A 14,029-nucleotide genomic window follows, 5' to 3' on the forward strand; every position below is an offset into this window, starting at 1 on the left:
GAACTTCATATACCCTGGCCTCAGACCATAGAGCGCTCTAAAGTTAAGGGTAGAAATGCTGAACTTGATTGAAATGTCTATCAAAGGCCATTGTACAGAGCAGAGGGCAGATCTGATGTGTTTTCAGTAGTCTTTACCTCAGATGAAAAAAAGAAAGGTCAGATATACCATAGTGCTGCAATACAACCTAAGTCTATGCCATTATTTGCAAAAGTAAGCCAAACTCTTAGCTCCCGAGAGGGAATTAGAATAAAAATTTATGCGTAGTCATGGATGAGAGTTTTGCTTTACCAAGAAACCTAAGTATCATCTTAGATTGTGCGGTCAGTTATCACTTGTGACTGACTGTGGGTGAATGCAACCAGTCTGGCAAACTCATAAACAAAGAAACAAACAACCTTTTCTTACCAGCGTCCCCTGTCTTTTTGTCATGTTTGCCTTTAACTAGCAGTTTCATTCACTTGTCCACCTTGGTTTTTGCATGATGGCATATGGCTAGAGGTTTATATTGTTTGTGCTTTATTGTGTGTGCTAATGTCATGTAATCACTGCACACAATGACTGTATGTAGATGTAGAAAAGGCCCAGAGGGAGATTGGTTCATGTAGGAGGATCCTAGAAGTGGTCTTAAGGGTAGTGGCATAATCTCCAGTATTTGTTTGTTATGTATATCCTTTCACAGAAGACTTGCATAATCTTTGTGTGTCTCTCTGGGTGGCTGCTTGCCACTCCTCCAAGGAGAGACAGCGTTGTTTAATGCTTCAGAGGTGGTCTGATAAGAGAGAGGACACCTTTTAGTTCTGTGAAAGCGGCTTCACTTCTGACTCCTTCCCTGATTCCGGGTTTGGTGAATTCAAAATGTAAAACCAGACTAGGTGAGTTTGTAAATGAGATTTCCTGCTAAGGAATGCATAAAATACTCTTTCATGATACCTGTCTTGAATTTAGTATCCATGTTGAATTTCTCTCCAGTATTGCTCCAGATTATTTCACATTTGAAGGACAATGAAAAGATTCAGTTTCTTGGTGATATATCAGACACTTTAGTCAACTGTGATTCCAGCTGCTTGTAACTCCCTCACAAGCTACAAAGGGCATGGTTCAAGTTCATTGCTATGTTCTTCTGCTTTAGATGTTTGGGATTCATTACTTTGGTTAACTTCAGTGAAAGCTGATAGTTAAGTTCTGCTAGCTTGTGAGACAGACGCAAAGTATCTATGATGGATATGTTATGTATTAGCATGTCTGTACTGGTCCTTATTTTTTCCATCATACTAATAATATTCTTGCCTCTATCTTAATCTGGTTTAGAAAAACAGGAAATCTATATGAGGGTTGAGTATGAAGTGATGTTAGTAGTATATATAATGGGTCTTTTTTCCTATCATCTTCCGGGATTTGTTTGCAGTCTGTGAAACTATGGTCAAATCAGCTGTACTAGTCTGTCTTATTGCGTGGTAGATGTGAGCCTTCTGGTTTACTTGCCCTACTCAAGAACAGTAGCTGTGTTTGTGGTATTCGAAGGCTGAAAGTCAGGTATCCTGTTTGAAGCATAAGTAGGACCAGAGATGTAAAAATTTTCTTTAAGGTCCTGCCCAAATGAGAACAAAACTGATGTTAATTTTGGCTAACATGGATAAAATTGGTTAAAAATAAACTTAAAAACCCCCAGCATATTTCTTTTAAGAAATTTCTTTTAATCCTTTAAAATACATTTAAAGATCCAATTGGAAGAGCCTGTATTAGGAATAAACCTGAAATATAGTTTATTCAAACTGTATAAATATTCTGCCTGTATGCACTTCAATTCCTATAAAACTTTAACAAACAACTGTTTAAGGTTTAAGACTTTTTTTATTATGACTTTATTTATTATTTAAGTGGTTAAGACTCCACAACATAAATAGTTTTGACAGTCACACTAACTGTAGGTATCAAGAGTATTTTCTGTAGTTCTCATTAATAGTCCCTTTAAAATTAAGAAGCCGATTGGAAGTTCAAAAAGTAAAATGCTTTTTTCTTGTTTCAATTTATGAATAAAAACTTTGTGCGAGAGACTGAGATTTACCAGCTCTACAGTTTTACTAGTCTTTATACAAAAATAGTAGATGGTTACCTAGCTACCTACTACCCACATACTAAAAGATAATGTTTTTATTGTTTAATAAATTATGTCGGATATGTAATATTTTGAAAAGTCTCCCTTTTTTCTTTTTATGTTCAACACATCTAGTGTATTTTCAGTCAGCATTTAAAAACCAATCTTTTAATCAAATTCCAGTTTCTTTCAAAAAATGACTTAACAGAAGTAAATATACTTGTAATGATTTAGTAAATAAGGTGTCATTGCTATTTTAACATCAGAAAATATGACTTAGATTAATTTTTGTAAGTTAAGTTAGATAATACCTGAATGCATTTATAGTCTCCCGATGAGCAAAAAGTAGTATTACATTAAAGCTCTATTTATTTGCTGATTGGGGTATTTTAATCATTTCAAGCAATGAATGAATTAACCTTGCAATAGGAAACTAAATGGAAAAAGCTGGAAAGCAAGATTTAAATTGATTGTTCAAATCAAGTTTGCTGTTTGATAATTTAAATTGGTTTAGTTTAGATTAACATGTTTAGTCCATGATTTTGCTGTCTGTTGAAAGAAGGATGACTCTGAATGAAATTTTACCTGGAACACGTACTCTGTGTTTAACATTGGATGAGAAAGCAAATACACTGCTTGTGGTCTTCCTGTGTGTATTGGGTTTGTGTGGCAAGGTTTTGGTATTGGGGGGCTAGAGGGGTGGCTTCTGTGAGAAGCTGCTAGAAGCTTCCCCCATGTCCAACAGAGCCAATGCCAGCTGGCTTCAAGATGGACCCACCACTGGCCAAGGCCGAGCCCTTCAGTGACAGTGGGAGTGCCTCTGGGAGAACAGATTTAAGAAGGGGGGGAACCTGCTGTGGAACAGCAGCTGGAGAGAGGAGTGAGAATATGTGAGAGCAACAACCCTGCAGACACCCAGGTCAGTGAAGAAGGAGGGGAGGAGGTGCTCCAGGCACTGGAGCAGAGATTCCCCTGCAGCCCGTGGGGAAGACCATGGTGAGGCAGGCTGTCCCCCTGCAGCCCATGGAGGTCCACAGTGGAGCAGATATCCACCTGCAGCCCATGGAGGACCCCACACCAGAACAGGTGGGTTCCCGAAGGAGGCTGTGACCCTGTGGGAAGCCTGCACTGGTGCAGGCTCCTGGCAGGACCTGCGGACCCGTGGAGAGAGAAGCCCACGCTGGAGCAGGTTTTCTGGCAGGACTTGTGACCCTGTGGGGACCCACGCTGGAGCAGTCTGTGCCTGAAGGACTGCAGCCTGTGGAGTGGAGCCACGCTGGAGCAGTTCGTGAAGAACTGCAGCCTGTGGGAAGGACTCACATTGGAGAAGTTCATGGAGGACTGTCTCCTGTGGGAGGGACCCCACGCTGGAGCAGGGGAAGAGTGTGAGGAGTCCTGCCCCAGAGGAGGAAGGAGCAGCAGAGACAACGTGTGAGGAACTGACCACAACCCCCATTCCCCGTCCCCCTGTGCCGCTGGGGGGGGAGGTAGAGAAAATTGGGAGTGGAGTTGAGCCTGGGAAGAAGGGAGGGGTGGGGGGGAAGGTGTTTTAAGATTTGGTTTTATTTCTCATTATCCTACTTTGATTTGATTGGTAATAAATGAAACTAATTTCCCCAAGTCAAGTCTGTTTTGCCTGTGACAGTAATTGCTGAGTCATCTCTCCCTGCCCTTATCTCGACCCACGAGCCTTTTGTTATTTTTTTTCTCCCCTGTCCAGCTGAGAATGGGAGTGATAGAGTAGCTTTGGTGGGCACCTGGCATCTAGCCAGGGCCAGCGCCCGGCACTGTGTGGGGATCTACAAAATAACCAGGGAGGACAGTGGAGACTTCATCATCATGTGATTTGATTTGTTTAGACTAACTTGAAGCTTTTATTTCTGAAAAGTTTGTAGATGGTTGGCAGGAAATCTTGCACTCATCAGCATTGTTTTCAGCCATTTACTGTATGTTCTCTACTTTCCTCTGACAAGGGAAGAATCCTGTGCCTGTACCATTTGAATATAGTAAAATGACTCGGGTTTTTTTCGGTTTTCTGTTCACTGGACCTCTCCTGGTTCTTCCTCCTGAGCCCAGGCTGGAAGAGCTTGCCTTGGTCCCGGCGCTAATGGCTGCTGCCGCACTGCCAGCTCAGTCAAGCACGGCTGTGGGGGGAGAGCAGCTCTAAAGTGGTCAGCGGCAGTTTACTTGTTATCTTGATATATAGGACAGCTATCTTCTCATCTTGGTATTGCTGCTTAGGTTCCTGGTGTTTTTGTGTGTCTCTCCCAAGCCAGATCACAGGTACAATCTTGTAAGGCAAGTTCAGACATTTTGCTGGCACATGATAGCAAGACCACGGGCACATGGCTCCTTGAAGATTGTGGGAAAGCTGCTGCTTTGGCTTCATCACACTGGGCATCCAGTGCTGCATGCATTGCTCTATGAAACACTTAAGCAAGCAGTGCACATCTAGACATCTAGTCAATTCTCCAGCATTTCTGGCTGCTGTGTGTGTTGGAAAAAGTATACTTAGGGTATATGGTTAACTTCAGGCTTGAACAAAATTTTGATTTATTAAAGAGATAAAGCATCCTAGAATACAGTGCTGGACACATGCTCAAGAGATCATTCAATACAAATGCTAACACTGGGACAGGTTCCAGTATATGTACCAGGTAGGACTGGTATGTATTTGATCTTCTGACGAGGTCATTTTACAAACTTCCCTTCTCTGTTCTGGTGTTGATTAAAACATCAACAGCTACAGCCACACTTTTCGACTGTCTGTGAACTTTCTTCCCCCAGTGGCCATGAAGAACATTTATCTCCATTGACTTCAGCAGCCTTTTACATTTTTCTGAAAAATTACAATTATGCCTTCTTTTACTTTCCTGTTTTCTGAACCACACAAACGTGTTTTCTACAGCCTTCCCTCATAAGTTTTATTTTCTTTATCTGTTATCACTCTTGTGTACTCCGAAACTGGTGTAACTTACATGCTTTATAAACATATTTTATTCTGTGTGACTTCATATCAGGTCTAGAAATTAGTTCTGAAGTGTTTGGTTTTACTTTGTTTCCAGCAGTCAGTAAAAATGGTTGCTCCTTTGTGACTATTTTTGGATCTGTATAAAATGAGCAGATGGTTTCAAGCAAATAAATACTGATCACATATACAATAGCTATGTGCTGCTCTTACAGCAGTCGTTGTTCAATTTGGGACCATATCAGGAACCTTGTAAGCTCTGGGAGGGGGCTATGCCATGTGCAGGGGGGCTGAGTGGCTGAAATGCTGCCTGCTGCAGGACCAGAGTTGCCTTGTCTGCATAGTGTCAGGAAACTTTCACTATCTGCCACACTATATTGTCTGACAGGTTGGCTTTAGTCAACTTATTTTCCATATTTAAAACTTTTTTTTGCCAAGATCATAATTTTTTTCTCTTGGCAAGTGGTCTAGCAAAGACCATTAGAATTAAAAGTATAACCACAGAAGTTTTCAGGGTCTTTCTGACAAAACTGTGTGTTTGAGAAGTTTACAATATAAAAATAAGCAGTGTTTTTACTGGTGTTTTTACAGATTTTTGTAGGATTTTGGGGAGCGTGGCAGGGGAGAAAGTAACTGAAACCTGTACTTCCCCTACATGTTTTTGCAGGGCTTTGCATGTAGAGACTGTAGTCCAGCATTTCGATTTAGGCAACACCGGCTGCATGACCAGTAGAGGGAGCCCAGAATCACAAAATATTGGAGATGTTTTTGACTGGGGGAATTGGGGTGAGAAGCTTGCTTTGATGATGTGCAGGAAGTTTGTGAATATGTTTGGAAGGATGTGCTGAATACTACCAACTTATAGTGATTCTGGAAAAGAGCATTTATGAAACTTTGAAATGCCCGATGTCTTTTAAATGGTCAAATTGCATTAACAACTTTTATATTGGAAGGCTAATCACTAATTTTTTTCTCTTTCCTATGTTGCTGGTTGTTGTAACTTCATATCACCTTTACAGAAAGTAAGTAACTTTTCACTTTTTAAATCTATTTGAAAGTGCGTGGGTGTGGGCATACTGCTTGTATGTATGTATAGATGTATATGTATATAAAATAAACATATGAGCAGAAAATGATCAATCTTAAAGACATACTGCTACAGAGGGTGACTCCCATGTATGAATGACTTTTAGAATACCACAATGGTTTAAAGCAATCTCACCGAAAAGGTGATAAACAGTATGAAAGTTCTGCATCTGAAGGCTGTAAATGGTAAATATATTCTTCGTGTGTAGACTATGGCAACAAAACTTGCAGCATATTGGTTTAAAATATGTTACGGCTCTAAAAATTCACAGATATCAAGTTACAAAGTAGAATATTGTTGTATCCAATTTGATGTAACTGAATCAAAGTTGAACTGATTTGGAGTGTTTCAGGAACTTAGGTCAAACTGCCATTTTTGACATTCAAAGATACTTAGCCTTATATTTGGCAGTCCTTGGCTGCTGTATTAATACATGCCAGCAGCTCTGAGCAGAGCAAATATGTCTTCAGGCTATAGGAGAATTTAGAAAGCATGCGATAAGTAGTGTGGATCCCTCAGAAACTGCTCTATGATTCAGACATCAGTCTGCATCGTGAGATCTTTGATTGCTGCCTTTTCTAACCACAGTCCCATGTGATGTGATAGCGTGTATTGCAAGTGTTTCCAGCATCCCTTGTGGGTAACGTTTGGGAATTTTAATAGAGTGTTTTAAGGATTCCTGTGCTGACAGAAGAATAGGCAAGTCATTGGTTAACATGGGTCAAAATAGCAGTGATAAAGGACACCATGGAATTTCAGTTTGAGCTGCTAGCTCAAAATAAATCCCACCCCACAATGTCCAGATTATTATTTCATTTGCAACTTAAGTATGTGTGGTTTGTTTTGTGCTCATTATAGACATACCCAAGTCCAATTTTCAAGAATAGTGGATATGGCCCTTTGGTTGCATGCCAAATTATTTCAGAATTGTAGATATCTGTATGAAACAAGCATAACAGTAGTTTAAGTACTTCTTGGCTCAGTAGCTGATACGGATTTCTTTGTAAGTCAGAGAGTAGTTTCTATTGTCCACTTGCCAGTTGGCTAGACTTTGAAGATTAAGATATCTACTGCGAACACAGTAGTGGTCATGAGATATTGCCAAATCCTCTATTTTGGGTTCATTCATCTTGTATCATTTTAATTGGTTAATGATATCTAAAAATAAGTGTGGAGTCCAGAATATCTATGTTGGAATAGAAGGCTACAAATCGTGCATACATGCACACAGAGTTTTGTTTCTTGTTGATATATTGAGTTTGTCTTCCGCTGCAGAGTCAGCAAGTTCTTCCTGTCTTGCAGAGAAAGTCTTAATCTGTGATAATGTTTCACTAAAAAGATCCAAGACTGTGAGAGTTGAAATTGCTTCACGTTATGTATGTTAACATATGGAAGAAATTACACAACTAGAACTGCTCTATTAAATGCTTTGTGTCTTTACTTGTCAAACATTAATACAATAAGGAAAATGTGTAAAGAGACGTATCCTACTTATTCCAAAACTTATTCCAAAACTGTTTTAAGTGATCGTTAAACTCAATGAAATCTCTTAATGTTTTCTGTGCTACCACTAGCAGTATTGTTATATTTCTACCATATTTAGTTTTGTATTCTGTTATAGTATTATATCAAAAACAGATGTGGAATTAGTTTTATTTGCAGGGAAAAAGAAGGAACAACAAAAACTTGTCAGAATTTTCGTATTGTATGATTATATTTAGAATACTCATAAAATAGATATCCGTTAAGTATCTAATGTGTTTATAACAAGCAGCATTTTTACCTGTGCTTTTTGATTTTAGATGTAGTAATGTGATACATTAGGTGACCAATAGTAAATAATTTATATTGGACAGGACTTCCTATCCTGAGGACACTTCGTAGTTTAATTTTTACCGGAAGAGCAATTACCGCATTATCCATCTTGCCATTAAATTAATACATGTACAGTAAAGATGAGTTTTGTTGTAACAGAGCCATGGAAATCAACACAAAGCATCATCATATGAAAGATGACAATTTCAGTCCAGTTATATTTATAAAAAAGTATCAGTCATGCAATTTTCAACAAAGATTGGATATTTTATAATATTGCATAATAAAGAACAGTAGTTTCTGGTGGACTTTTGAAGCCCTGTTCCTGGTGTATAGTTGAGTATATAATTAATCCTGAAATACTTAGCAACACACTTAATTTAATGCACAGGCATTGTTCCACTTAACCAAGTGGAATATATTTACGTGGCTAAAGATAAGCGTGTGTGCAGGCTAGGGACCCCAGGGAAGAAGCACAGTTTCAGATTCAGTCCCTGAGTACACCGTGTACATTAGTCAGTAAATGGGGACAAAGATGTGATAGTACATCTATAAATCTTGTACTTTAATTTTTAAATTAAAATGAAATAAAACAATCTATGACTACCTTATTCCCCACGATTTCTTAGATCAACTTTTCAGACCAGTGTAAGCATAGCTAGAGTAGAAACATTTGCTTTCTTTTTCTGATGTAAACATGCATATATTACAAAGCCATCTCTGTACAAGTATTTCATCTCTTTTTTTCTTAATGTGTAGTGTTTCTTTGTAAATAGGCCCTTAACATGCATTCCATAGTGGTATTACAATTACTACCTTGAGTAGGTCAATCTCTTAATCTCTAAAACAATTCTAATTAGAAAAGATAGTGCTTCATAGAAGGTACAAATGTGCTTATATTTATGTATAGTATTGCATGCTGACCATGTTAAGCCAGAAGAAGGCTTAACTATATATCACTTTTAATTTTAAATGTGTTCTTCCTAGGCTCTTTATTATTCTTTTGTTGCCTTTCATCCTATGGGATGCAGCTGCCCTTGAACTTCGTACTGTTTTGATCATTCATGTGCAGCAGCCACATTGTCTGTAACATTTTAAAAATGAGGCTTCATGGTGTTATTTACAAAGTAATTTCACATAAATATTTGGACTTTGGTTCTCTTAGAATGTGGAGCTGGTTGCTGTATGAAGAAAAGCGTAATTATAATTCACAGACTTTTTGCCTCGAGCCTAGGGGACAGATGCATATGATTAAGTTTGAAACTGGCCTGTTATTGTAATGTAGATGTTTTCAGGGTTGAGAGAATTAAAAAAAAAAAAAAAAAGGGAGGGGGGGACGCAAAAAAAAGCCAGGCAAGCATGAGTTTTAAAAAAAATAGACCGAGGGAATAGTTTTACAAGAGGCACTCAATCTTGGACTGCACAATTTTATTTTTCAGTGGAACCTCTCCATTAGCTTGCCTGAATGCAATGCTTCATACTAACACTCGTGTAGGTGATGGAACATTCTTCAAAATCCCTGGGAAGTCAGGACTCTACGCTCTCAAAGTAAGTTTAAATTTTGTATATGGAAAGTACATAGCACTATTAATCCATTTTATGAATGTCTCAATAGATATAAAGGTAAACAGATTAGATTCTTTAGAGAGGAAATGACCTGATAGTCTTCTAACTGTTTTCAGATGTCTTTTAAAAGGATTTATAATGAAAGTAAACATTGAATGTTTTATCCTAGAAAGCATATACATGTTCTTGAATTTGGCATATGGTATAAAAAACATGTAGCTTAGCTAAAATGCTGCTCTTTCAGAGTTGGTCACAGAAAGGCCTTTGTTTTATGAGCAGTGAGCTCAAGAGTATCACCGACTTTCTCATTAAGTAATTGTGTTAATGTTTGATTTTTGAATAGTGCAAAATTATCTGCAAGTCTAATATAAATGAGCTTTTAATTTACAGGTTGCATCATTGCTTTTGAGAAGGAATATAATTACAGTGATAGTATTTTGCCTTTATGCTATTTCTATTCCTTTTCCTCTTTATTTTTCTTTTTTGGTATGTATATGATGGTTTCTGTGGGTGGAAATTTTTCCTTGCTGTACATGATCAAACTTAGAGGGGCTTCACAATAGGAGTGGAGGAATGTGAGGCAGAGGTGAGAAACGAGACAGTGAGATTATATGTTTGGCAGTCTAAAGGTAGTCAATTAAAATTTTTGGCTGGGGGAAGGATGTTTTGTAATTTATGACAGACTTACTTGATGTAAGGGTTTAAAAAATATAAAACTATAGAGATTTGCCTGCTCCTGATAAGTAAAAATTCTGTATCTGAGATTGAATTAATAGTTTTCAGAAGCTCTATTTCCTAATTTAGTAAAACAAATACTGTTGTTTTTCTTTAAATCGGGAGATATTCTTGGCACAAATCCAGGTATTCACAATCACTCCCATGCTTGTGAGCTCCAGGTTGCTTCAGCTATTTGAATTCAGGAAACAGGCAAAGGCAGAAAAGAAACATTAAAGGATTTGTGTTTTGCTGCAGTGTTGTGGACGCTCAACTGGAAAACTAGGATTTTGAAGAGCCAAATAAGTCTGTTTCTGTTAAAGAAAAAAAAAAAGTAGAAGATCTTGCATTTTATTTGACATTTTTAAAAAAAGAGTATGTTACGACTTCACAAAATAGCTTTTTTGCATTTGCTTTGCAAGTTGTTTCATGAAGGTCTGTTTTTATGTCTTTCTCTGAAGTAACTCACAAGCATATTTTATTTTATTCTGTTTTTTGAAATGTAAGCATGAGAGTACACTGCAGTAATCTATTTCTGGAGATGCAGCAGCATCATGATTGATTTTTTTTCTTGTTAATTTTAGTTTTCTTTTTCTTTTTTAACTGTAGAAGGAAGAATCAACATGCCCTACTGATGGAACATTGGATTTAGGATGTGATTCTGAGTTAGATGGCACTGAAATGGCTGAGACAAACAATAATAATGGAGAAGAAAATGGTGGTACGTGTTTTAAATTCAATATTAGAGGGCATATTTTGGGAAAAGAAAAAGTATTGTTTACTTAAGATTTTCATGGTGTGATTTCTAAACAGTATAAGTAACGTTTTGCACTCAGTGGAACTATTTTTGAGTGACTCCCTCTCTTTTTTGGCCTTATAAAGAAATCAGGAACACCAAGTGCCTTTATTTGACTTAGATTTGTAAAAGACAATGAGTAGCGCTGTTGGGTGTGTTTTGAGTAGGTAATTTTTTGGCTTACAATTTTTTTGTTCTAGGCCCCCCAGCTAAAGAGTAATTTGCCTTACCAGGCTTCAGACTTGCAGTTGTTGGATAAACATCTCACTGATTTCACAGTGGGCATGTGGGGTTGGTCCCTCAGTAGAGTTCTGGGCACAGAAAAAAGGTTTGTAGTTTTTTTGTTTTAGGCAGAGATTCTCCTGGGTGTCATGTTGACATAAAGACATGTTGAAATATCAAATCCTGTGCATTTTTTTTCTCTGAGGTAATGACAAACTGAAACATTGCAAGAACTTGAAAACGGCAACCTTAGAAATATTTTTTCTTTTTGAGAGGTAATAATTGCTCATAAAGAAAACACAGTTCTTCAGTCACCTAAAATTACTTGCAAGTAATAGAAATTAATATTTTTCTTATTAAAACTACACTCACGTAATGCTTATAAAGTGAATGCTTTATACAAAAATCAAGCTTACCAGGACCTCTGAAATAAACCTTTCCTTGATCAGTTCTTCTCTTCTGCTGCTCCCTCACAACCTGTCCCACTGTGGACTGCAGCCTACTGTTTTGGCTCACTTCATATATGATGAGACGGTGTCCTGTTTACAACTAGGACATGAAAAGGCTCAGCTCATGTTGTTGTTCTGCTGCAGACTTCCTTTTTGATCTTGAGCAACTTATTTAGCTTCCATGCTGCACCTGTACAGGACCAATACTGCTATTTCAGCATTGCTTGCTAGCAGCATTGAAAAATCACACAATGCTCAGTGACAGGAGTAACAGAACTACCTAAGACAGGTTGTTGTGGATCTAGTGGTGAAATTTTGAAGCTTAGTGAAAAAATAAAAGTCAAGAATTATTAAATGGCTCTGCTTCTTCATTTTCTTTGATATATTGTGCCTGTAGGTTAACAGACTCTGCCTGTGCTGTGGTTTTATGCTTATGTAGTATATACTGCATGTATAAGTGAACATACGTATTTGTAGTTCTTCAACAATTCCTGTCTGATACTCAGACAATTTATTGGTGTACACTTCCCTAAGTTGCAGGAAGAATACAGCAGTGAAAAGCAGTGTAAATACAGTTACAGATAGGAAAGCAAAAGTTGATGTTACTTGTTATAAACAAATAAAAATCATGGCAAAAACCTGGCAATTATTTAGGAGTGGTAGGATGTAAATAAGGATGCCAGAATGCCAGAAGTAGAAAATTGCTGGGTTTTAATTGGGAGGAGGCTGCATACCATTTTCACAGTTTACAGTAATAAAAATAATTCTAGCACTTGTGGTGACATAAAAAAACAGCTGCTAAAATTAAACATTTTAAAATATTTGGGGTAGAGCAGTAAATTACACCTGGGTTGTTTTTAAAGCTTAGAACTTTCCCTCATGTTTCATCTTTAACAAATCTTGAAAAACTGTGATATATTTAACTTTTTGAAAAGAAGACATTTTAATTTTTTTTTATGTCGTGCAGTGGATGTATTTCAAAAGAGTAGATGGGATGGCAATAGTGAGTCTATATTGCATGTAGAAAGGCTGATGCTGGATGTGATCAATAAGGAATTGAAGACAGCATATCTTGTATCAGTCAGCTGATACAGAACATAGTTGTGTCTAACATGTTTGATAATAGCTTTTCTTGAGACCAAAAGTTTTGTTGTTAAAGGTATCTATTGATATATATCTAGAATTCTGTAAGTGATTTCATTTACAGTGTAGAATGCTGGGCTTAAAAACAGGACCATGCCCAAGAAATGCAGCCAGTTTTAAGTGGATTGAAAATTACAAATTATTAGATCTGCAAAGGTGTAGGAATCACCATCCAAGTAAGTATTTTTGCTGTTCTCTTGAGGATGTGATTTGACCACTCTTCATTCAATATCTTTGTCAATACTTTTTGAAAAGTATAAAATCCTTCTTGATTGAATTTATTGATAATAAGTAATAATGTTCAGACCCCTTTTGATTGCCTTGTAAATGATTACAGTTGAACAGCATGAATTTTTTTAGACTTCAAAGTGAAGAAAAAAGGTCACATTTCTGCAGTGGAAACATATATTCAATAAATCAGTAAATCTGAAAAGCATTTAAGGATCACAATAGAAAATGAATTGAACATGAATGCAGTGCTTTTGCTAATCAGTCCAATGCAGTTCTTGGACTATAATTCTGGTAGTACTGATTAAAGAATATAGGCACAGTGTTTCCTTTGGGTATAGCACTAGTTAAATGATTACTAGTATACTGCATTCATTATAGCTGCAGGAAAGAATTAAGAAAAATAGGAAAGGATTTAGAAGAGACATATAAGAACTCCTGAGTGAACAAATACCTCCTTTGCTCTGGGAATTTTAATAGGGACGGTCTAGTTAGTTTATCAAAGATGAGGTGGTGACTTGATCAGTTTGTAAATATTTGAGAAAAGGTATTTCTATAGAAAATATTTGGTCTAGCAGACCAAATCTAACAAGATGTCTATCAATTAAACTTTTCACACTAAAGCTGGGATTTTTTTTCTTTCCAGGAAACTATTCTGTGGTGTAAAAATAACATTTGATTCAGTACAAAAAACGCTTTATGAAATTCTCTGACTTGTGTTTTAGGAAAGGTCAATAGATACAATGTCTCCTTTCAGCCTCAGTACATATGATACATATGAGGATGGACATTGTTTGCACATTGTATTCTTAATTGCCCAGTTGATTGCATTTTTATTTGCTCTTGTTTCCACTGTGGTAGAGTCCAGAAGCCCCAGTTCTGACAGAGTGATCAGAAATTGTTTAGCAAGAGTTTAAAAAGTGCCGCTTTAAAGCTAACTGGA

At 37.2% G+C, this 14,029-nt stretch overlaps 1 protein-coding gene across 1 annotated transcript in view; it reads left to right on the forward strand.

Moving 5' to 3' along the window:
* ASXL3 (ASXL transcriptional regulator 3) overlaps positions 1-14,029 on the forward strand; it is a gene marked incomplete at its 5' end in the record, with an annotated part of 136,478 nt that overhangs the window by 49,693 nt on the left and 72,756 nt on the right. The window contains 2 exon segments of the mRNA XM_052788210.1: positions 9,408-9,516; positions 10,858-10,969. Of these exon segments, the coding sequence (XP_052644170.1) occupies positions 9,408-9,516; positions 10,858-10,969 (221 nt within the window).

The sequence above is a fragment of the Harpia harpyja genome, chromosome 5 (genome assembly GCF_026419915.1).
Source record: "Harpia harpyja isolate bHarHar1 chromosome 5, bHarHar1 primary haplotype, whole genome shotgun sequence".
Classification (NCBI taxonomy): Eukaryota; Metazoa; Chordata; class Aves; order Accipitriformes; family Accipitridae; genus Harpia; species Harpia harpyja.